Consider the following 26217-nt stretch of genomic DNA (forward strand, 5'->3'; position numbering starts at 1 on the left):
TCGCTGTTTACCGCAGGCCCAGTGACATCACGACTAGTATCACTGGCCTGGGTGGAGATAAGCTCCATTTAAGTGAACAAAGCTTAGCTGCGCCCAGGCCATTGATACTAGTCGGACCCCCGCCGATCAAATGCTGATCTATCCAGAGGATAGATCATCGGTTTAAAAAAAGTGCAGAACCCCTTTAAGGCAATATTCAGGAATGCAACATTAAGAAAAGGCATAGAGCCAGTGTTTGCTTGCTGCAGGACATAGTGATCCTTCAAGTGGTTGTCTAGCTTTTTGGACATTTTTTAAGAAGCACTCCTACAAAAATGTTTATTCTGACTTGTCAGGGTACTTTCACACTTGCGGCAGAGTGATCCAGCAAGCAGTTCCGTTGCCAAAACTGCCTGCCGGATCCGTCAAAACGTATGCCAACTGATGGCATTTGTAAGACTGATCAGGTCAGAGAATAAAAATGTTCATGGGAGTGCTCAACTTTTGGGGAGCCAGTGTGGAGAGGTGGGAAGCAGGGGAGTATGAGTAGTTTGGTGTATTTGTCAACAGAATGCAAGCTGCCAAGATAAAAAGGACAAAAAGCTGGACAACCCCTTTAATTATTTTGGAAGACTTAACTGTATTAACACGTGGCAAATCAGTTATTCGGTCAGATGGCCACATGAGACGTTATTGTTGTTTTTTTGTAAAAGGGAAGGGACAGCATTTGTCTGTTCCACTCTGATGTAAAGCTTTCCTTTTGGTACATAAAGGCCTGCTTGTGTGCCAAGCAGGAAGAGAGCTGTAAACACTTCATTATGGTGCAGTCTGTGCTCGTTGATCATCTTTTGGCAGTTTTCCTCTCCTCGTCATCGCTGTCTGCTCGGTCGTCTTTATCCTCGCACACCTGACTTTCATCCACATGTTCTAGGGACTCCGCTCTTTGCAGGGACAGCTCATTAAGGGATATTCGAGGTAATGCATTCTGCTCTGGGTTTAGCCACGGCTTAAACTCTGGGTTGTTCTTCTTCTTCCAGGCTGGATATTGCAGACATGCCTTGTGCAGTTTCCGCAGAATCTGGATTAACAGGGGGCAGCAGGAGGGGGAGAGTAAAGCTGAGGATCAGTAGATGTGAAGTAGTATAACAATGATTCAGACCACTTCAGATGACAGGGCTGCACCATTACTGCTCATTGTCAGTGCCTAGATGTTTCTATACAGGCCTGCAGTAATGGTGAGATCGGCTGCTGCTCCTTCACCTCCTCTGAATGAAATGTTATAAGGTCTCATGCACACGACAGGGCCTGTGGACAGCAAATAGATGTCCGCAATGCAGGGCACTGGCTGCCGCATGCGGATACAGACCTATCGACTTGAATGGGGTCTGCGATCCGCACCGTGAAAAAGTAGTGCATGCAGAAGCAGACAGAAACCCCACGAAGTGCTTCCGTTTCGCACCAGCCCTTCCAGATTGTGGACCCATTCAAGTGATTGGGTCTGCATCCATGAGGTGGTGCAAAAACGACCGGGGACCATATATTACAGGCCCGGCCAGCACAGTCTTGTACACGAGTACTTTCAGAGTAGCAGGGGTGAAATCGCAGCAGAAAATATCCAACAAATCCCGTCACCACACAGCATTCTCACCTTTGGTGCCAGGTACTGGGAGGATTTATTTACTACCCATTTTGGTAAGGAACCTAGAGGAGAAAATGAAACAAGCACACAGGGTCGTGACCTTTTAACATTAAGAAAACGTATTACTGATGCAATGTGAGGAGCCTGCACCTTTGTAAATTACACTGGCTAATCTGCTTTACATGATGTACTGGATTAGACCTTCATTCGTTTTAACCCCTTGAAGGGTTTCTGTCACCAGAATTAACCCTATTAAACTAGCCAAACCTAACTAGTCTATTCCTACTTGTATCTATGCCTGGTACTGCAAAAATCTAACTTTATAATATGCTAATTAGCCTCTAGGTGACGGGGAGGGCATAACTGAAACCGGACGGATCCGTTTTGCTGCCCATAGACTTATTATGGCGGAATGAATAACAAATGCGTCTAAAGGCATTCCGTCATAGAATTGCGTTATGGTCCGTGGTAAGGGAATCCAAAACGCAATTCACCCTTTACCAACAAACGAAGTGTTAACAAATGTCATAAGCGGAAATCTGCTCATCTCTACAGAGGACTGGCATAATTGAGTGCAATGGCAATACATAATATTAGGGCAATTACTGATTAGATATTTTACTACATACCATCTACAATAAAACACATACAATATAGATAGTAGGAGAACATATTCAGACACCCGATTCTCATATGTGAGGTGTTAGATGCAGATCTCCTTGGTGCACTCTAGGGCTGGTCTGTTTTTACTGTCAGTACAGCTTAGGTATGATGAAGCTATGCTAGGCTGGATCACATAGCATATGATTTATCGGTATAGATAGGTCACGTCTCTTAAAAGGGTTTTCCAGAGGATAGGTCATCAATATCAGATTGGCAGGGTGCTGGCACCCCCGCCGATCAGTTGTTTGCAAGCACTGCCTTCTCTGCTGTTTACCTGCTTGCTGTCGACATTGCAGTGGTGAGCAGATGTAATTACAAGCCTCCCCATTCACTTCAATGGAATGGCTCCTTTCTAGTCAAGTGTATAATGGTCCAGGTTGTGCTGACAGGTAGTCTGCATTACAATGTAATATTGTTATACTGCGGCTGCACAGCTTAGGCTAGTTTCACAGTAGCGTTCAGCTGTCCGCTCGTGAGCTCCGTTTGAAGGGGCTCACGAGCGGACCGGAACGCTTCCGTCCACCCCTGATGCAGTCTGAATGGATGCAGATCCGCTCAGACTGCATCAGTCTGGGGGCGTTCAGCAGGCAGACACCAGAACGCTGCTTGCAGCGTTTGGGTGTCCACCTGGCCGTGCAGACTTACAATGTAAGTCAATGGGGACGGATCCGTTTGAAGATGCCACAATATGGCTCAATCTTCAAACGGATCCGTCCCCCATTGACTTTCAATGTAAAAGTCTGGACGGATCCGCTCAGGCTAATTTCACACTTAGCTTTTTTTTGCCAATATAATGCAGACGGATCCGTTCTGAACGGAGCCACCGTCTGCATTAATATGATCGGATCCGTTCAGAACGGATCCGATCGAGCGCTAGTGTGAAAGTAGCCTAAGATGGTTGATCACTGAGCTTTCCTTTCAGCTCAGTCAATGCCTGGGTGATATATAGTTATCTCAAACTCCTCAGTCCTGTCAGAATACTGGTAACCAATCACATACATAAATGGGGTATTCCAGGATAGGGGATAACTATTAGATCAGTGGGGGTCCCATACCCCCTACAGCTCGGTTGGTTGCACATGCTCAAGGCTGCTCCATTTATTTCTATGGGAGCTCTGGATATAGTGAGTACAGCGCTCACCTATCTCCAAATCCTGTGGATAAGGGGATACATTAACAACCAGAATACCCTTTTAGGTGTTAGCTATCAAAATAAAATAGATAACATAGGATTTAAAAAAAAAAAGTGTCACATTAAAGGGGTTAACTGCTTTTTACTATCTGAAGACAAAGCAGCGCTTGTATGATAAACAGCTGATTGGCGGGGTTGAATGAAATCTATATAAATCATATGATTTCATGCGACTTGTGTTTATCCTTGTTAATGTAATATATATGCGCACACATTACCCATCATGTGAAATGCTTTTCTTCTTCAGGCAAGCTGAAATGAGGAGAAAGAACATAGCTGGTGGTCATAACGTGACTCCACTGTATAACATCCAGAGTAACCTGGAGAGTCATGTTATTTATGCCACAAAGTGAATGTTGCAGAATTTACCACGTAAAAAGGCAATGGCGGTATTGCAGTTTCTTTTTACCATTCCTCCCCATGAAAAAAGTTAATGATTATGTGTACCCAAAATGGTGCTATTAAAAAGCAAAACTTGCTCAGCAGAAAACAAGCCCTCATACCGCTACACCGATAGTAACATAGTACATCAGGCCGAAAAAAAGACATCTGTCCATCCAGTTCGGCCTGTCATCCTGCAAGTTGATCCAGAGGAAGGCACAAAAAAAAAAAAAAAAAAAGCTATAGCTCCTGAAATGTGATGAAAAATGCTTGGTCACTAAAGGGTTAATATATGACAGCACAGAGTGAAAAAAATAAAATAAAAATTATCGACCCACAGATTTCCTGGTCCAGGTTGTAATAGTAGCCCTAGGATCTGTAAATGACAACCTGTAGACCACGGAGGCGGCAGCTTAGGTGGCTCTGTGACGTGTCTGGCAGATTTCAGGCCTTTTGTACCCACATGCTGTATGTGGACATATACCATAGTGCCGCAGGAACCCTGGTGATCTGTGGTTTAGTTTGGGAGGTATCAGCTACTTATCTATATTGTCCGGCCATTGACTGAACGGGACGCTCAGTGATCAACAATATTAGGGCTCGTTCACACGAACGCGTGAAGCCCGTGCTGTGGTCCGCAATGCACGGGCCCCGTCCGTGGGGCAGGTGCATGGGGAAATCGCAGACCCATCACTTGAATGGGTCCACAATCCTTCTGTTCCACAAAAAGATAGAACTTGCTCTATCTTTTTGCGGTGCGGAAGCACGGAACCCCAGAAAGCACTCCGTAGTGTTCCGTATCTCTGGATTGAAATGAATAGGTTCGCATCCATGATGCGGAATGGCCACAGAACGGTGCCCGTGTATTGCGGATCAGCAATACGGCAATGGGCATCACATGTTCGTGTGAACGAGCCCTTAGGCTGGGTTTACATCATCTTTTTATCTTACGCCTCTGACGGATGCCATACAGTGGAATCGGTCACTATAGAGTTCCATGGATGAGAAATTATGGTGTACTAGGCTTTTGTATCCCTTTTCAACCCCCAACATGTACATTTAACTTACGGCAAAAACATGATGTGAACCCAGCCTTAAAGGGTATTCCAATTATAGCAAAGTATCCCCTATCCACAGATCAGTATAACCATTAGCGTCCGATTACTGGGATCTCCATACCTCAAAATGACTGGAGCAGATGAGCGGACACGCGCCATTCCGCTCCACTTAGTCTCTGTGACTACAGCTCTAAGTGTATGAAAATGTTCTCTGCTGAAATTGCACGAGACGTCATTTACCAATCTCCGTATTTGAAAACAGGAATCCGAAGTTAGGTTCGGTACTGGCTGGTACCTCAGTACCAAAGCCCACTTCGGATTCCTGTTTAAAAAGGTTTTTAAATACAGATAGGAATATCGAAGTCCTTTACCGAAGTTTTGCGCAACTTCGGCCGAGAACGTTTTACCACATGCAGCACATACATTTTAAACGCTGTACAGAAAGCATTACAGAAGAAGTTCTTTAACTGATAGATTTCGGATCTATGATCTGAAGCTCAATTTGCTCAACCCCAATTACACTGTATGCTTGACTTTTCGATACATTCATTTTAGGGTACAGGGCCTTTGTTCTTATGATTAGTGGAGGTCCCAGCAGTCAGACCTCCATCAATCTAATAGTTATCCCCTACAATATGGATAGGGGGTAACTAACTTGTTTGAACTGGAATACCCCCTTTAACTGGACAGTCACACAAACAGTATAACAAACTCACAATTTGATCTAGCCTAAGGGTACATTCACACGACCGCAAATGGGTCCGCATCCGTTCCGCAATTTTGCGGAACGGGTGCGGACCTATTCATTTTCTATGGGGACGTGTGCTGTCCACATCTGCATTTGCGGAGCACGGCACCGATCTTCCGGTCCGCAGCTCCACAAAAGATAGAACATGTCCTATTCTTGTCCGCAGCTTGCGGACAAGAATAGGCATTTCTATAGGGGTGCCGGGCGGGTGTGTTGCGGATCCGCGACACACCACGATCATCTGAATGTACCCTTACGGGAGGCTCTGTGTCCTACCAACTCCTGTGTGAAGGTACAGAAAAACTAGACCTAGACCACTATACATCGAGCTCAATCTCTTACCCAGCCCCACAATGGCAGAGATATAGCTGGGCTATGACTATAATAGTGGTGAGCCATATCTGTACTGACTGATCCACTATCTGCTGTAACATCCAGCCTAGCTTAGCTCTGCATACAACACCACACATATGAGAATCAGGTGTCTGGCATAGTGCGAGGGCCCGTGGCCACGTCTGAATAGCCTCCTTAACAAGTTCTCATATCTACAGTATATTACTGGTATTGCTTTTTTGTTCATGGTTTTATTACAGATATTAGATAACCGGTCGGTTTTATTACTGATAGAATGACTGAATTAATAAATTACTAGCAATTTGCAATGAAGGTCCAGTGAATGTTACCACTTTGGGGGGGGGGGGGGGGGCAGGGGGCAGGGTGTCCCTGCTGTCTAATTGCCAGCATGCATTGGTGTCAGACAGCAGGGATGACCCCACTGGTAACACCCATCTGGACCTTCACTGCAAACTGCTAGTAATTCATTCATAGCTTCTAGCGGGAATAAAGGAATATCACATCATAGAGTCATAAGATTAGGTGCTCCAGAATTGTTATTACAAGGGGGATGCCAGTAGTTACTATGACAGAGGTTACGAGTCCTCTTAAATATCCTTAAGACAGGTCCATCAATATTCAAGCCCTGGACAACCCTTAAAGGGTATGTTCATATGTTAGATTTTAGTGCAGAATCTGTCAAAACCCAGAAGCAATCTGCATCCTGTTCCAGCATGTGTATGAACTTTTCACAGTTCCGTCAGCCTGCATCCAAAAATGTGTTTGCATTTACAGAAAACATTAGCTGGGGAAATAGCATGTCAATTATTTTGGATGGAAACACAGAGGATTAGCCCCCATTAAATGTAACTGTCATTTTTTTTATTTGCTAGTTTATTAGAGCTAGGCATGTATACCTGGGTTAGTCAGTCAAGGATTGTCAAAAGATCTGTAATTACCTTATAACAACAGCTATTATTAATTTGAAAAACTGACATATTGGGTATTGCCGCGTCCGTAACGACCGCCTCTATAAAAATATCACATGATCCACCCCCTTACCTGAACTCCGTAGAAAAAATAAAATCTGTGCTAAAACAAACATTTTTTTTTGTCACCTTGCATCACAAAAAGTGCAGAACCAAGCGTTCAAAAAGGCGTATGCCCCCCAAAATAGTACCAAACTGTCACCTCCCAAAAAACATTTTTTTTTTTATTACCTTACATCACAAAAAGAGTAATACCAAGCGATCAAAAAGTCATATGCACCCCAAAATAATACCAATCAAGCAGTCATCTCATCCGACAAAAAATTAGACCCTACCTAAGACAATCACCCAAAATAAAAACTATGGCTCTCAGAATATGTACACACTAAAACATGATTTTTTAGTTATTTCAAAAATGCATTTATTGTGTAAAAGTTAAATTAAAAAAGTATACATATTATTAGGTACTGCCACGTCCGTAACAACCTGCTGTATAAAAATATCACATAACCTGACCGCCTCAGATGAACATCGTAAAAAAAAATAAAAAAACTGACAAAAAAGCCATTTTTTGTCACCTTATATCACAAAAAGTATAATACCAAGCAATCAAAATGCACCCTAAAATAGTACCAAACGGTCATCTCATACCGAAATAAATAAGCCCCTACACAAGACAATCTCCCAAAAAGTAAAAAAATAAAAAAATTTTCAAAAATGCTTTAGTATGTGAAACTGAAACAAAACCAGAAGATTTGGTATCGTCGTGTCCGTAACAACCTGCTCTATAAAAATACCACAAGATCTCACCTGTCAGATGAACATTGTAAACAAAAAATAAAAACAGTGCCAAAACAGCTATTTTTTTTGTTACCTTGCCTCACAAAAAGTGTAATATGGAGCAATCAAAAATCATATGTACCCTGAAATAGTACCAACAAAACTGCCAGCTTATCCCATAGTTTCCAAAATGGGATAACTTTTTTGGAGTTTCTACTCTAGGGGGGTCTTCAAATGTGACATGGCAACTTAAAATTATCCATGTGAAATCTGCCCTTCAAAAACCATATGGCTTTTCTTTCCTTCTGCACCCTGCCGTGCGCCCGTACAGCAGTTTTTTACGACCATATATCGGTTGTTTCTTCACAGTTTCTACTGTGCATCCTTACAGTAGAAACGGCCAAAAAGTGACCCTCATTTAGGAAACTAGGGGATAAGGTTGCTGTTTTGCCACTTTTTTACAACATTCATCTGACAGTAGATCATGTGCTATTTTTATAAAGCAGGTTATTACGGACACAATAATATCAAGTAGGTATACTTTACTTTGTTTCAGTTTTACATAATAAAGCATTTTTTATTATGTTTTTGTGTCTCCATTTTCTGAACGCCTTAGTTTTATTATTTTTCTGATGATAGTCTTGTGCAGAGGCTCCTTTTTTGCCAGTACCATTTTTTGTGTACATATGATTTTTTGATCATTCATTATTACACTTTATGGGGCAAGGTGACCAAAAATATTGGATTACACCGCTGGAGAGACAGTCTCCTCCCCCGGACAGGAACCAGAACCGCCTTTTAAAAAAGGGATCATCCCCTTTTACCTCCAGTTTTGTTTCCTGTCCTAAGAGCCAGTAGAAAATTGGAACCGCCGTATGCAGTTCTAGAGCTGCGGGGGCCCCGGAAATTGATGCGGTGAAGAGGGTTACCCCAGACGGAGCCACTGCTAAAGTCTGGTCTCCAGTCTCTGTCCCTCACCTTCCGCTCCCCTTCCCAAAGGGTAGGGAATTTTGACCTCTCTGGGATTCCTGCAAACCTCTGCGACAGTGTTCGCACGTTCAGCCGCCGGGCCCGCGTGTGCATCTACTTCCGGGTTCAAGTGGTTGGAGGAAGCAATTGCTGTCGACCGGAAGGGGAGGGAGCCGGCAGCACGCACCGAGGAGAAAAAGCCCAGCCAGCTCACTGCCATGCCGACTGAAAAGCTGGCAGTTTCTGGCTGATTGTGCTGTGTGAAAGAATGGAGCAGGTTCAGCACGCTGAGACCACCATTCCCCGGCAGATTTTATTTTTAATATTGCTCATGGGGTCATGTTTGTCTGTGCCTAGGTGTCTAAGGAGTCTTCCAGGAAGACCTCCAGAGCTAAAGAAAGACATCTGACGATTCTACTGAGGAGGCGGCCGCAGGAAGAGTTGACTTTATTGGTACCATTTTTGGGTACATATATTTTGATCATTCATCTGACAGAGTAGATCATGTGCTATTTTTATAAAGCAGGTTATTACGGATGCAATAATATCAAGTAGGTCTACTTTACTTTGTTTCAGTTTTACATAAAGCATTTTTAAATTACATTTTTTATTATGTTTTTGTGTCTCCATTTTCTGAACGCCTTAGTTTTATTATTTTTCTGATGATAGTCTTGTGCAGGAAAGACTTTCATTAGAAGGTAGCTGTAGTCTAGTCTATAGTGCCTAAAAAAAGTATGAGGAGAACTCCAGGTAGCTGCCCTACAAATAGCCGAAGCTCTCTCTCCCCATTATGTGGAGACTGAACTTGTAGAGCGAGCCCCAAACCCGGAGGGCGGAACTACTCCCTTAGGCCGTGTTCAACGTGTGACCCGTGCTGCGGGCCGCAATGCACAATCGCTGGCCGTGGGTGAGCCGCATCGGATCGCGGACTCATTCACTTTAATGGGTTCGCGATCCGCCCATTCCGCAAAAACATAGGACCTGTTCTATCTTTTTGCGGAACGGAAGTACAGGATGCAACCCCAAGGAAGCACTCCGTAGTGCTTCCGAGGGGTCCCGTTCCGTGCGGCCGTTCCGCAATTCCGGATCCATTGAAGTGAATGGGTCCGCATCAGTGATGCGGAATGCACACGGAACTGTGGCCGCGTATTGCGTCCCGCAATACGGCCACGGATCACACATGTTCCTGTGAACTAGGCCTTAGAAGAGTAAGCTAAGGCAATGGCCTGTCTGATCTACCTAGCAATAGTCTGAGAAGAGGCAGCAGAACCCTTCCTAGCTCCCCGAAATAAAAGCAGCAGACAAGAGGAGGCCCTCCAAAGCTGAGTAACCTTCAGATATTGTAAAATACACCTCCCAACATCTAGGCAATGGAACTCAGATTCTCTCATATTCTTGGGGGAGGCACAGAGAGAAGGTAATACTATCTCCTGAGAACGGTGAAAATGAGAAGAGACTCTTGGTAAAAAAAAAAAGGATCAGGAGAAATCACTACCCGATTCTGCAAGATGACCAAATTGGGAGGGGTTCAGCAGAGAGCGCAATGATCTCACTAACCCTTCTAGCCGAGGTGATGGCAAGCAGGAAAGCAAGCTTTAGGGAGAGCATCTTATCGGCTCAAAGGGGGTAAAAAGAGAGAGAGAGAGCAGAGAGGACCAAGTTTAAATCCCAAGGAGGGGTTTTAACTTTTGAGACGGGGGCTAACTTGGACACACCTATAACAAACCTCTTGGCCCGGGGATGTTCTGCTAGTCTAAACTCAAATAAGGCACTTAAAGCAGATATCTGGAGCTTTAAAGTACTAGGCCTGAGTTTTTTCTGTAGATTTCTTACTTCTGGGTGAAAGATTAGACCCCGAGACAAAAGCTCTTGAGACTCCGGAAGCTCCCATGGGGTTGCTATTGACATCCTGGAGCCACGAGAACCAAACTCTTCTCGGCCAGAAGGGGGCTATAACTATTACAGTGGCTTCCTTCTCTCTGATCTTTTTGAGAACCCTCGGTAAAAAAAAGAAATTTGGGGGGGGGGGGGGGGGCATAGAGAAGGCCCTGCGTCCAAGATTAAGCCAATGCGTCCACTGCTCTCGGATATTCCCCCGGAGATAGGGAATAGAAAACCTCTACCTTTCTGTTCGATCTGGTGCAAAGAGATCTATCTCCAGAATCCCCCATAATGCTGTGACCTGGTTGAAAACCTTTTGATCTAGGGACCACTCTCCCTGGCTTAGATGATGACGACTGAGGAAGTCCGCTTTCACATTGTCCGAGCTCTTTATCATCTCTTTCTGCAGTGCATCTAGAGAAGCTTCTGCCAGACTGAATATCTGATGGGTGAGAGACATATGGCCCTGAGCCCTTGTACCTCCCTGCCGACTGATATAGACTACAGCTGTTGTGTTGTCCGAGTAGATCTTTACATGTCCGACCCTGATAATGGGAAGACTCTGTACCAAGACTAACCTGATTGCATTTAACTCCCTGAAATTGTGAGACTGGAATAAAGCTCTGCTGTCCCATCTTCTCTGCAACAGAGGGGACTCCACATGGGCTCCCCAATCGGATGGACTCACATTTGTTGTTAAAGGAAGAACAGCTTCTCTGATCCATGGGACTCCCTGAAGAGGTAGAACTTCCTTCCCTAATTGGACTGCTACCCTCAAACATCTGATGGCTGGGATGGATAGGGACATGGTAATATGCATCCACTGTGGCCATAAAGCAGTCCGGGGAAAGATTGCTTACTGCTGACTTAATGGACTCCATACGAAACCTCTCGTACACCAGATACTGGTTTAAGCATTGTAAGTTTATTATGGTCTGAAACAAGCCATTTGGTTTCTTCACAAGAAACAGGGGAGAGTAAAACCCTTTTGTCACCTCCTGCCCTGGGACCTTTATCAACACTCTTCTCTATTAGGGAAAAAGACTTCTGCAATGATAGCTGACTGCTTTGTGGGATCTGACTGGTAATCTGTGACCACAAATCTCCCCTCTGGAAAGCTTTGAAAGTTTAACCTGGGGCCTTCCCTTATTACCAAGGTTTATCCATGTGCTGTCGGAGATCTCCTGCTACCGATGGGCAAAAAGAGACTACCTCCGACAGGGGGCCTGGTGTCATTGGGACTATTTCTTTGAGGCATGTGGCCTGGAAAAAATAAACTCCTTATTTTAGTGACACCAGCAAACTACTTTGCTCTCTCCTTTCCCTTAAATCCATTGTTATTAAATCTAGGACGGAAAGACCTCCTGAGTGGTTGACTAGTGAAGGGAAAGCCTTTTTTCTTGTCAAAGGCCTTTTCTAGAAGGTCGTCAAGGACGGGGCCAAACAAAAACTCACCCTGACACGGAATAGCGCAAAGCTTTGCTTAGAGGAAGCACCCCATTCCAGCCCTTTAACCTAAATAGCCCTACAGGCAGAGTTAGATAAGGCTGAAGCCCTAGCGATGAACCTTAAGGAGCCCGCAAAGGCATCAGCCAAGAAATCTAGGGCATTGTTCATAATGGGGAAGGAGGTAAGCAACTGTTCCCTAGGGGTACCTCCTTTAATATGGGCCTCTAACTCCACCATCCACCCCTTTAAGGACCTAGCAACAGACGTAGCAACAATAGCGGGTTTAGAAGCTGCTGCAGAGGTATCCTAATTTATCTTTAAATAAACCTCTGCCCTTCTGTCCATTGGGTCCTTAAGGGAACCCATATCTTCAATGGGGAGTGCATTTTTCCTGGACTTCTTAGTCACAGGAGCATCTATTTTTGGGGCCCTATCCTAGGAGGCGGAGATTTCTTCATCAAACTGATATTTCTGTTTAACAGAGGAAGGAACGAAAAACGTCCTATCAGGTCTTTTCCATTCTCTGGCGAGTACCACTCGAATGTTCTTATGTATATCAAACACTTTCCTCTTCCTAGGACCTAGGCCCTCAAACAGAGTCTTGCACTGATTGCTGAGGTCTTTGAGTATCCAACCCCATAGTAGCTCTAACCACCTTGACTAGGGAGTTAGTGTTCGCAGGGAAACCGCTGTTTCATGCTGAGGCCTCCTCCACAGAAGAATCGTCAGATAAACACTCTCCTCCAAACCAGAAAGGATATCGCTGTCACTGGAGGGGGGAGGATCTTTAGATGCAGCAGCAAAAGTACCGGGGCGGCATTCAATCAATCCGCTAACCGACTCTCTGACCTCATCCTGGATCATCTGCTTAATGCTGCTCAACAAAGATGGAGCTTTCTCCTCCATTAACTTGCTGACACATCCTTGAGGGGTTTAGCCCACGCAGAGGGTAGTTTCTTTTTACAGACAGCACACGCCCTTTCTTTAGCTCTGGAGGTCTTCCTGGAAGACTCCTTAGACACCTAGGCACAAACATGACCCCATGAGCAATACCAAAAATGAAATCTGCCGGGGAATGACCCCTCTTACCACACCCTGGTACTGATGTATCATTGGTGGTCTCAGCACGCTAAACCTGCTCCATTCTTTCACACAGCACAATGAACCAGAATGGGGAACTACCAGCTCTTCAGTCGGCATGGCAGTGAGCTGGCTGGGCTTTTTATCCTCGGAGCACGCTGCCGGCCCCGTCCCCTTCCGGCTGACAGCGACGGCTTCCTCCCACTGCTTGAACCCGGAAGTAGATGCACACGCGGGCCGGCGGCCGAACATGCGAACACGGCCGCAGAGGTTTGCAGGAATTCCAGAGGTCAGAATTCCCCAGGCTCTGAGAAGGGAAGCGGAAGGTGAGGGACAGAGACTAGAGACCAGACTTTAGCAGTGGCTCCGTCCGGGGTAACCCTCCTCACCGCATCAATTGCCGGGGCCCCCGCAGCTCTAGAACAACTGCATGAGGCAGTTCCAATTTTCTACTGCCTCCTAGGACAGGAAACAAAACTGGAGGTAAAAGGGGAGGATCCCTCTTTTAAAAGGCGGTCCTGGTTCCTGTTTCCTATACGGAGGCGATCTCTCCAGGGGTGCTGTCAATGAGAAAGATTTTTTTTTTTTTGGGCACAGTTTTTATTTATTTATTCAGAGTTCACCTAAGGCGTTAGGTCATGTGACATTTTTATAGAGCAGATCATTACGAATGTGGCAATACCTAATTATGTATACTTTTTATTTATTTAATTTTTGCACAATAATAGCATTTTTTTAAACCAAAAAAATAATGTTTAAGTGTCTCCATAGTCTGAGAGCCATAGCCATTTTATTTTTTGACCGATTGTCTTAGGTAGGGTCTAATTTTTTGCGGGATAAGGTGACGGTTTGATTGGTACTATTTTGGGGGACATATTCTTTTTTTGATCGCTTGGTGTTGCACTTTTTGTGATGTAAGGTGACAAAATGGCTTTTGACAGTTTTTAGTTTTTTATGGTGTTTATCGGATGGGGTGGATCATGTGATATATTTATAGAGCCAGTTGTTACAGAAGCGGTGATACGTAATGTGTGTTTTTTCCTCTTTTTTTTAATTATAAAATCAGGGAAAAACGGGTGTTTTCTTATTATTTTTTATTTGAAACTTTATTTTATTTCTGTCCCACTGTGGGACTTCAACTTTTGGGGGTCCCATCCCCTCTGCAATGCATTACAATACATCTGTATTGTAATGCATTGCCTGTTAGTGTATGACTCTGTGTAATACACTAACAGGTTGCCTAGGAGATGCAGCCTGAGGCTGGATCTCCCCGGCACCCGTAGAAGGCAGGTCCCGATACCGTGCAAGACATTGGGCAGCCTGTGCATGGCATCGGGCTGCCTTGCCACAGTAGCGCAGGGACCCGATGGGCTCCCTCACCCGCCGCATGCACCTTCTCTGCAGCAGTCAGTGCTGACAGCGGCATTGAAGGGGTTAATACACCGGCATCTGCTTTTACAGCGATGCCAGCAGATACAACAGTGGCCGCCCGATCACAATGACGTAATAGTACGTCACTTGCCGCCATGACGTACAATTACATATGTCGGGAAGGGATTAAGAGTGGGTAAAACCTCAGACTGCTATTGCAAAAATACCCACAGGATTTGAATCCGCTAAGCATCTCCATAGAGTACAAGTTATGGCTTAGGCTGCCCGTTTACTGCTAGATGGCACGTTGTGTGTCTGGTGTTGGGACTTATCGCTTATATACTCAATAAGCGATAGCAGCATTGTTGTTCCTGGGGTATCTGTTATGCTCAATTGTAGCCTGAGTGGGGGGCGAGTATGAGAATGCACTGTGGAATAGTGTTTACCCGTTCTATTCCCACCCACGTCATAGTGGTGGAGAGCTGCCTCCCATGACAAGTATCATACCATAGTACTGAAGCATTTTTCTGAGGTAAAGTAAATGCAATGTACATACAATACATCTTCACATTTTAGCAGTATTCACACAATAATCATCATTAATAATGTTCTTTTCCAGGCAGATCACAGCAACTGTTGCTATTTGGCCTTTCATGATTAAAGGGCTTGTGACCAAGCTTAAACGGGTTTTCAGAGATTTTAGATAGGTCATCAGTATCCGATTGGTGGAGGTCCGAAAACCAGGATCCCTGCTGATCAGGTGTTTGAGTAGGCACTAATGCTCCTGTGAGCACCGCTGTCTTTTCACAGTGCCGTACACAGTATAGCGGCTGTGCTCGGTATCAATTCGATGGAGATGTGCTGCTCCTGAGCTACATGAAGGATGAACATGTCATCACTGGTCTAAGGAAAGCCAAGAGAAGGCTGCGGCACTTACAGGAGCACTGGTGCCTTCTCAGACAGCTGATCAGTGGGGGTACTGCCTGCGATGAGGCAAAGTCAGATATTCGCGATGTTGCGCAAGACTTCGTCTAATAACTTTGGCAATTATTACACAGTGAAAAACCTTAGAACCCAACTCTAGTTCGGATCCAAGGTACCACTTGAAACAAAACCAGAGCTCGGTTCCATGTTTTGAAGTGGTTTTTCATTGTAATAATGAATTACTGAAGTTATTCAAGAAAGCTTTGAGTGACTTTGTGAATAACGGACTTCGCCTCATCGGAGGCAGTACATTCTATTGCTTTATGGAGAAGGATCTCTTTACAGCATTTTAACACATTTTTTAGCGAGGTGGCTTCGGATGTAGGATCTAAAGCTCGCTTCGCTCATCTCTACTTAAAATCTCAGAAACACCCTTTAAGTTATCTAGCTGATCACTGGGGATCCAACCACTGGGATCCCCACCGATCACGAGAACAGGGGTCCCATTCCCTCGTTCTGGTGGAGAGGCAGGTCATGCACGAGCACTGCTGCTCCAGTCAGTCAGTCAGTCAGTCAGTCAGTCAGTCATTCTCTATGGATGCCCCGGACAATGAATGGAGCGTTCTCGTGGAGGTCCCAGCAGTCGGACCTCCAGCAATCAGCTAGCTATAACTTCACTATAACTTTCATGGTCTGTATGATGGTAGTTTCTGAAGATTAGATTCTGTTGTACCCAATGTTTTTGGTGAACCTGTGAGTCTAGTGACAAGCTGGGATTTAGTCTTACCTCGGGGATCTACCTGTGCCAGATAGGTAAGTGTACAGCTCGTAGGACTGTTGATTTTAATAAGGTATCCCGCAATAAATGACACCGCTCGGACCAAGTCTCGTCGGGGAGGATACATCTGCAAAAGAAATTCTGGGGTTAATTGTGAAGTTTATACATTAAAAATTTACCAGTACTGTTACATTTAGTTTCATAGTAACCAAACTTGCCAAAACACCAATAAACAACAATATGTAATAGCAATTTCAAGCACATCTCGAAAATCCCGTCAGTTTGTAGCACAAGTCCTGTGGTAATCTACCCAATAAGGATTTTGCAGCGATCACAGGTTGTCAGACTTACGCTGTGCTTAACAGAGAAATTGATGATCATATAACAATCCGGCAACACAAGCCATGAGCGCAGCGTGACCACGTCTCGATTCTTCACAGGATTAGGACACTTCCCTGGGGAGAAAAACAATGCTTGCTGTAAGAGGACCTGGAGCATCTTTTCCCATAACTCTGCATTGTGCTGATCCTTTGTTATTCCTCCTACATTGACAACTGGCCATTATCATTGCCCTCGTCAGCGAGGAGAACAAGCCCATGACTGGTCCAGACAAGGTTATTCAGACATTTTTATGATTAATAACAGAGGAACAGGACAATGTGGAGTTCTAAGAAAGCCATGCTACTATGAAGAAATATTGTGTCAGCAGAGCCTTCAGTCATAAAAGGTCACCAGCTGTGATGACTATGGTGACAGTGAAGGCCCTTTGTGGCGGATTATATGAATCCATTTCTTGTTGATCTGAACTCACAGGAGTAGTATCCCACATCTGCGTTCACAGAGAGCTGAGCGATATCCCGGGTTTCGATCATGGTTAGGTCCCACTTCTTACGATAGTCTGCATCGTGTAAAACATCATATACGGTTTCAGCCGGGACATCTGGGAAGGTCATGCATCCCTGAAGAAAGACAGACCATTAAATACAGACTGGATCCGAAACAGCCTTAGGTCTGTACATCTGTATGGAAGGCCTGAGGGAACCCAAAGGAGGGCTCCACCCTGTGACAGTGCTGCTGCTGCGTTCTCCGGTTCCTATGACGGATGCGAGCCGCGTTCAGCTCAGCACTTCTGCCCCTGGACACCTCCTCATTACAACTGAGTCTTCTGATATGACAGCTACACTTTATAGGGAATGTGTCATCAGAAATTGGCCTAGAGGTTTTTTTTTTTTTAACATTTTGCCTTGATTTAATAAAAATGTATACAATCTTGCAATTTTGACACTGGCCACTAGGCCTAATGGATCATGATTTCCTCTCCTGTTTGGGTAACTTTACTAGTAGCCATCATTACCACAATGACAAGTAACACCTCTATATAGATAAGACAGGAACCAAGATTCACAATAGGTGATATCACAGCTTATCTGCTCCCTCCTGACCTCTGCACAGGTCAGATCCTGACCACCGTCTACGGGCCTGTGGTGCTAAACGTCAACTTACTATGGGGATGTTTTTTCCACCTGGCCGTACTGTAAACCATACTGTGGACGTGCCGCCCACAAATCCACAGCGTCTCAGTCTGATGTGGACCTACACTAAGGGGACGTACACACTGCAGCTTTTTAGGCATCTCAATGGGAGGCAGCACTGAGGATCGTGGTGCGGCGGCTTAAAGCCGTGGTGTGAAGGGACATGTCCTTTCTCTGGGCGGCTTCATGATCTTCAGCGCTGCCTCCCATTGAGGACTCGGCAATCGGCAGGTTTTCAGGGAAATTTCGAAGCAGCTGTACGCACCTCAATTCAGCTTAAAATGCTGCTGTGTGAACGCCCCTTGAGGGTAGATTGCTAACCTGCAGATACTGGACTTCTGCAAGTGAAAATCAGTTCTGCTGGTCAGGAATGTCTACGACTAATGACTTCAGGGTAACACGCTGGCGCTTCACGGTACAGACAGGACGGCCGCTCTGCCCATTTCTTCTTTACGTGGCCTTAATCAGCAGAACTTCCTCAATCTGCCTGCAAAGTTTCCTGTGTAAAACAAGTACAAGTCTCAAATACATCACATTTCTTGTCAGGCGGGTTGTGTTTTGGGGTCAGTGGCTTTTTTGGAGCATTTTCCTGTGGACTTCCCTTTGAGATTTAAAAAAAAAAAAAAAAAAAAAACAACAACCTGTAGTAAGAAGAGATGAGGAAAGTGCAGGCCGACTTCCTGATAATGACTTATGTGTATATGACCCTCGCAGGGGTGTGGAGGGTGTGCCCCCTGAGCCTGGCAGGTGTGAAGAGGGGTCATCACTGTAAGGCTTCAAAGGGGTTCTCCAGACTATTTACAAAATCTGTGCTCAGCTGCGTAATACTAAATGAGGGTGATGAAGAAGAGTCGGGAACACGGGCAGCCTGGGCAAATACGGCGGCATCAGCAGTGCGAGGGATGGGAAAGTATTACCTAAACTATCTTTCTTCCTCAGGACACAGCTTTGTAAAAAGCCTGGAGAACCCCTTTAACTAAGTGTCAGCAGGCCCGGGCACACCAAGCTGGTAAACACATCACTATACAGGGATCTGTACATTGTACCTTGTGGGGGAGGGGCACCAAGGCGGCTTCAGACTTCTCTGTTTTTACACCACAATAGTGACTATAATTTGTGACATTTTTAGGAAGTGATGCAGAAAGGGGTGAGGGTCAGCACAGGGCGCAGCCCAACCAGAAACTGCTCCAAGAAGCCTCTTCACAGATTTGGCGAGGGGGGATTTAGTAAGTACAGGAAGCTGAGACTGGGAGTGCTGTTTGCGGGGTCCTGCTGCACAAGTAGGTTCACACGGGGGAGTATTTTTCAGTGTATTTTCCAGAGCAGAACGTTTGCAATTCATTGACCCACGTGAGGATGAGCCCCCTGCCAGTCAATGTGGCTCACCCTGGTTTCTGACACCACTTATTTCCGTATGGCATTTTTCTCATGGCCAAGTTCCCCTGCAGAAAAGTCCCGCTTGCACAGGAGGCTGCGGGATCGCCATGCGCAGGATGAAGAGTGATCGTAGATTTCGGCAAGTTAACCTTCGGCCCTGAATGAAGGGATTCCTGTACTCAGCGAACGTCCGGGCCCTTCAGCTCTGATCTCCACTGATGTAAGTGTGGCACCAGAGGTCCTGGCTTCAGGGAAATCAATGGGCTTCAGAGTCCGGGGCCGACCAGGGCTGGAGCGGTCTGGCCATATACTGGGATGCGTCTGTGCAGTCCAACAGTTAAAGGGGGATTCTGGTTTTGCAGTTCTGAGCAACCATTGACAGGAAACACTAATAGTGATTGTTTACCTGTAATGCCCAATTTTCCTGCACTTGTCACATTCCACCATGTTGGTCCCCTCTCCCCATGCGGAGTGTCAAAGCTTGTCAGGCTCTGCCCTGTAGACACAGCATCATCAATGACCTGGTTCTGCTCATTCTCCCGGGCCCTGCCCTGTAGACGTGATGATGTCAGTAACGATGCCGTGTTGCAGGGCTTCAAGCAGGCTTGGATCTGTGAGGCTGGAGCTGGGAGTCGGAGATCTAATGCCCAGGAAGGATAGGGCTCCCCTGGTAGAAAAGCTGGACTTCAGCTTCCACTGATATTAATGGGCTTCTGGGCCTGACCACTCTCAGCCGCAGACTAGGCCCAAGATTTAGACTGTTCATAGGCCCATCTGTCGCTCCAATCTATGAGGCTGTCTGTGATTGGCTACTTCTCATAGTCCCATGGGACAGCGATGCACGTGTTCAACTGCCATTCCATTCACACAGGTCCCTGGTTCTCGTGATGGACCCCACACCACAGACTCAGTCTAGGGTCACCCCTTAAAGGCTACTTTCACACTCACGTTCTTCTTTTCCAGCATTGGGTTCCGTCCTAGGGGCTCAATACCGGAAAAGAACTGATCAGTGTTATCCTAATGCATTCTGAATGGAGAAAATTCCGTTCAGGATGCATCAGTTCAGTCCCTCGAGTTTTTTGGCCGGAGAAAATACTGCAGCATGCTGCAGTTTTATCTCTGGCCAAAAAACCCTAACACTTGCCGGAATGCCAGATCCGGCATTAATTTACATTGAAGTGTATTAGTAACAGATCCGGCATTAAGTGTTCCAGCAAAACGGATCCGGCTTTCCCGTCTGCGCAGACCTTTAAAAATGCAAAAGATAATAATAATAATAATAATAATAATAATAGATCAGTTTTTCCAGATGACACCGGATAGACGGATCCAGTATTGCAATGCATTTGTCAGACGGATCTGCATCTGGATCCGTCTGACAAATGCCATCTGTTTGCGTCCGTCTGCCGCAGGTGTGAAAGTACCCTAAGCTGGCCACACACATTTAATATCAGCCAGACCCACAGATTTTGGAAGGACCAGCCATCTAATGTGCGAGGGCCTCTCATGTGTCACCGTGCCCAGTCCTTCCATCCTCAGGGGACATAGACTGCCCCCAGTGCATGTGTGGTGGGGGCAGCTGTCAGGACCCATGTCTCTGCTCCCATCACCGGGGGGCGCTGTGCCAGTCACGTAGAGAGGCCTGACACACACTCGGCTCACCTTCACGGTGTGCACCGGGCACGTCTTCCCGCTCGGGGGCTTCATCCACACCCCTATGCCCGGCTTGTTGTAGTAACAGGTCCAGCCCTCATTGGACTCGCACTGCGCCTGGAAAGACAGGAACGCCGAGTCGTCGGGGACCTCGGGCACCTCCCCGGCCATGGGGCTGCTGACTGGTACTGAGGGGAAAGTTCGTCCTTGGAGAACGGCGCTTCCAGTACGTGACCCACAGGAGAAGCGTCCACTGCAGCCGCCCGGGAGAGGTCTTCACCGGAACCGCATGAAGGAGCCTCCGCTCGGTCTCCTGACGCCCGGGGTCAGCGCTCGGTGCACCGGCTGTCCGCGCGGCTCAGTCTCGGGAGGAGGACAGGTAACAGGTGTCCGGCCACCACGACGTCACTGCCCTAGCAGCAGGTGGCCACGCCCAGTACAGGCGACCTGGATCCTGATTGGTCGCTCGCTAACCGGCTTCCCCTCCCTTGTCTCTGAAGTGATGAAGTTTTCATTGTGCGAAATGGCGCCCGGCCCAGTGACTCCAGACGTGCTCCGTGTGCACAGCACTGCGTCTCCTGCTGCGGATGCTGGAGGCGTCCAAGCAATGGCTGATGAAACCCTGTTCACTTGAATGATACAGTCGCGGAAATTTCTGCAACAAGGCTGCTCGTTGTGAACATGGCCTAAGGCTGACTATATATACCCAGTCCCCCCCCTCAGGAAAACAGAAATATGTTACAGGCTGATATTGTTATGACTTCCCCACAGAATTGACTCTGTACGTTATCGGAACAAAGCCTCAGTCCCCTACATTGTACTGTAAATTACCAAACGTAATAGGAATCGCAGAGATTACAATATAATGGCCCCTTTGCACAGGCTGACGTGGGCGGACTGAACTTGGAGTGGCCTCATGTTGTAGGTGGGTCACAATTGACAGAAGGTGGCACAACAGATGTAGGCAGGGCCATCAATGTCATAGTGCAGAACAATATCCCGCCCCAGCAGAACCAAATGTCGTCGGGAGGCCCCCCCAAAGATCACCCCACCGGGAAATTTCCCTGTAGGGTCTATGACCGGTCCGCCCCTGCAAGCCGACTAAGCAGTCAATTAGGATGAGAGAACTGTTCATTCCCGATAAAAGAGTTGCCATCTGTCCTGAGTCTGTCGGGACTGTCCCTGATTTTCGAGGATGTGCGAGGATGACACAAACCCCACCCATAAGTGGGTGTTCCCAGGGGCAGGCCTTACATGCCCCCATTTTACCAACTAAAATGTTGGTAAGTATGTTTTAACTGTCTGCAATGCTGGATTACAATAGGGGCGTTCAGGTTGGCAGTCCCGGGCCCAGCACCGACCCGAACGCCCACATACTGCAGTGGGGCACAGGAGCGCATAGTTCCCTGCCCCACCACCACTCACCGCCATAGGCTTCAGGCCTAGTAGGTAGTGAGATCTCGGCACTAGCGGGCGTGATGTCATTGCACGCCTGTGCTGGGACGCAGCACTGTGACGTGTGCGTGCCTAGACATAGGTGAGTATTTCACTTTTAGTTCGTTTTTGTTTTTTTATGTGCCAACTATATGGGGGGGGGGGGAGGGGAATTGACGGATTACAATAGGGGCGTTCAGGTTGGCAGTCCCGGGCCCAATACCGACCCGAACACCCACATACTGCAGCGGTGCACAGAAGCGCATAGTTCCCTGCCCCGCCACCACTCACCGCAATAGGCTTTAGGCCTAGTAGGCCTGAGTCCTATGCGGTAGTGAGATCTCGGCACTAGCGGGCGTGATGACGTCATTGCATGCCTGTGGCGGGACGCAGCACCGTGACGTGTGCGTGCCTAGACATAGGTGAGTATTTCGTTTTTAGTTTTATTTTTTTATGTGCCAACTATATGAGGGGGGGGGGATTGACACACAGGGCTAGTGTGGTGAAAATTAATATATGGGGGCAGTGTGGGAGGCGTTGCTATTGGGGAGGCACTGTAGGGGCAATTATAACTGCTGTAGACACTATAGGGACATTTAGACTACTTTATCAAAGTGATGTAAAGTAGAGCTGGCTTAGTTGCCCATAGCAGCCAATCAGATTCCACCTTTCATTTTTGACAGCTCTTTTGGAAATCCAGTTCAATGGGTGGAAATTACTATGTGGGGGAAATTACCGTGTTGGGGGAAACTACTGTGCTAGGGCAGTGTGGGGGGCAGTGTGCGGGAAGTAACTGTGTGGGGGCAAATTACTATATGGGGCAGCGTGGGGGGCATTGCTATTGTGGAGGCACTGTAGGGGCAATTCTCTTATTTTTGGGGGCACTATACAGGGATTATTAGCTGGAGCACAATATAGGGTGTTATTATTACTGGGGGCACTCTAGGGGACATTATAACTGCTGCGGACACTATAGGGACATTTGGGGTAATTTATCAAAGTGGTGTAGCCCATAGCAGCCAATCAGATTCCACCTTTAATTTTTGACAGCTCTTTTGAAAATCCAGTTCAATGGGTGGAAATTACTATGTGGAAGAAATTACAGTGTGGGGGAAATTACTGTATGGGGGGATTACTGTGTGGGGGAAATTACTATATGGGGCAGCTTGGTGGGTGTTTCTATTGGGGAGGCACTGTAGGGGCCATTCTATTATTTTTGGGGACACTATACAGGGATTATTACCTGGAGCATAATATAGGGTGTTATTATTACTGGGGGCACTCTAGGGGACATTATAACTGCTGTAGACACTATAGGGACATTTGGGGTAATTTATCAAACTGGTGTAAAGTAGAACTGGGTTACTTGCCGATAGCAGCCAATCAAATTCCACCTTTCATATTTGACAGCTCTTGTGGAAATCCGGTTCAACTTTACACCAGTTTAACCGCTTGCCGCCACGCTAACGCCGAAAGGCGTCATCGCGGCGGCTCTCCCAGGTCACACTAACGCCAATAGGCGTCATCTCGCGTGAGCCGAGATTTCCTGTAAACGCGCGCACGCAGGCGCGCGCGTTCACAGGAACGGAAGGTAAGCGAGTGGATCTCCAGCCTGCCAGCGGCGATCGTTCGCTGGCAGGCTGGAGATGTGATTTTTTTAACCCCTAACAGGTATATTAGACGCTGTTTTGATAACAGCGTCTAATATACCTGCTACCTGGTCCTCTGGTGGTCCCTTTTGTTAGGATCGACCACCAGAGGACTCGGGTAGCTCACTAAAGTAGCACCAAACACCACTACACTACACCCCCCCCTGTCACTTATTAACCCTTTATAAACCACTGATCAGCCCATATAGACTCCCTAATCACCCCCCCTGTCATTGATCACCCCCCTGTCAGGCTCCATTCAGAGGTCCGTATGATTTTTACGGATCCACGGATACATGGATCGGATCCGCAAAACGCATACGGACGTCTGAATGGAGCCTTACAGGGGGGTGATCAATGACAAGGGGGTGATCACGCATATAGACTTCCTGATCACTTCCCTGTCATTGATCACCCCCCTGTAATGCTCCATTCAGACGTCCGTATGATTTTTACGGATCCACTGATACATGGATCGGATCCGCAAAACACATGCGGACGTCTGAATGGAGCCTTACAGGGGGGTGATGAATGACAGAGGGGTGATCACCCATATAGACTCCCTGATCACCTCCGTCATTGATCACCCCCCTGTAAGGCTCCATTCAGACGTCCGTATGATTTTTACGGATCCACGGATACATGGATCGGATCCGCAAAACACATGCGGACGTCTGAATGGAGCCTTACAGGGGGGTGATCAATGACAGAGGGGTGATCACCCATATAGACTTCCTGATCACCCCCTGTCATTGATCACCCCCCTGTAAGGCTCCATTCAGACGTCCGTATGATTTTTACGGATCCACGGATACATGGATCGGATCCGCAAAACACATACGGACGTCTGAATGGAGCCTTACAGGGGGGTGATCAGTGACAGGGGGGGTGATCACCCCATATACACTCCCTGATCACCCCCTGTCATTGATCACCCCCCTGTCATTGATCACCCCCCTGTAAGGCTCCATTCAGACGTCCGTATGATTTTTTACGGATCCACGGATACATGGATCGGATCCGCAAAAGACATGCGGACGTCTGAATGTAGCCTCACAGGGGGGTGATCAATGACAGAGGGGTGATCACCCATATAGACTCCCTGATCACCTCCGTCATTGATCACCCCCCTGTAAGGCTCCATTCAGACGTCCGCATGTGTTTTGCGGATCCGATCCATGTATCCGTGGATCCGTAAAAAATCATACGGACGTCTGAATGGAGCCTTACAGGGGGGTGATCAATGACGGAGGTGATCAGGGAGTCTATATGGGTGATCACCCCTCTGTCATTGATCACCCCCCTGGAAGGCTCCATTCAGACGTCCGCATGTGTTTTGCGGATCCGATCCATGTATCCGTGGATCCGTAAAAAATCATACGGACGTCTGAATGGAGCCTTACAGGGGGGTGATCAGGGAGTCTATTTGGGTGATCACCCCTCTGTCATTGATCACCCCCTTGTAAGGCTCCATTCAGACGTCCGCATGTGTTTTGCGGATCCGATCCATGTATCAGTGGATCCGTAAAAATCATACGGACGTCTGAATGGAGCCTTACAGGGGGGTGATCACCCCATATAGATTCCCTGATCACCCCCCTGTCATTGATCACCCCATGTAAGGCTCCATTTAGACATTTTTTTGGGCACAAGTTAGCGGAAATTTTTTGCTTGTTTTGGTTTTTTCTTACAAAGTCTCATATTCCACTAACTTGTGTCAAAAAATAAAATCTCACATGAACTCACCATACCCCTCACGGAATCCAAATGCGTAAATTTTTTTAGACATTTATATTCCAGACTTCTTCTGACGCTGTAGGGCCCCTAAAATGCCAGGGCAGTATAAGTACCCCACATATGACCCCATTCCGGAACGAAGACACCCCAAGGTATTCCATGAGGGGCATATTTAGTCCATGAAAGATTGAAATTTTTGTCCAAAGTTAGCGGAAAGGGAGACTTTGTGACAAAATACAAAAAAAATAAATTTCCGCTAACTTGTGCCAAAAAAATAAAAATTGTAGGAACTCGCCATGCCCCTCACGGAATACCTTAGGGTGTCTTCTTTCCAAAATGGGGTCACATGTGGGGTATTTATACTGCCCTGGCATGTTAGGGGCCCGAAAGCGTGAGAAGAAGTCTGGGATCCAAATGTCTAAAAATGCCCTCCTAAAAGGAATTTGGGCCGCTTTGTGCATCTAGGCTGCAAAAAAGTGTCACACATGTGGTATCGCCGTACTCAGGAGAAGTTGGGTAATGTGTTTTGGGGTGTCATTTTACATATACCCATGCTGGGTGAGAAAAATATCTTGGTCAGATGCCAACTTTGTATAAAAAAATGGGAAAAGTTGTCTTTTG

General features: G+C 46.6%; 1 protein-coding gene across 1 annotated transcript; it reads right to left on the reverse strand.

Annotated features, from left to right (window-relative positions):
- Positions 1-72: 72 nt before the first annotated feature.
- On the reverse strand, positions 73-21254 carry LOC122919492 (START domain-containing protein 10-like). The gene is made up of 6 exons (XM_044268553.1): positions 20786-21254; positions 17026-17173; positions 16566-16669; positions 16224-16341; positions 1628-1680; positions 73-1057 (listed from the first exon to the last, which is right to left on the reverse strand). The coding sequence occupies exons 1-6, from the start codon at positions 20945-20947 to the stop codon at positions 821-823; spliced, it is 822 nt and encodes a 273-aa protein (XP_044124488.1). The 5' UTR covers positions 20948-21254; the 3' UTR covers positions 73-820.
- Positions 21255-26217: the final 4963 nt, after the last annotated feature.

The sequence above is a fragment of the Bufo gargarizans genome, chromosome 9, assembly GCF_014858855.1.
Source record: "Bufo gargarizans isolate SCDJY-AF-19 chromosome 9, ASM1485885v1, whole genome shotgun sequence".
NCBI classification, from domain to species: Eukaryota; Metazoa; Chordata; class Amphibia; order Anura; family Bufonidae; genus Bufo; species Bufo gargarizans.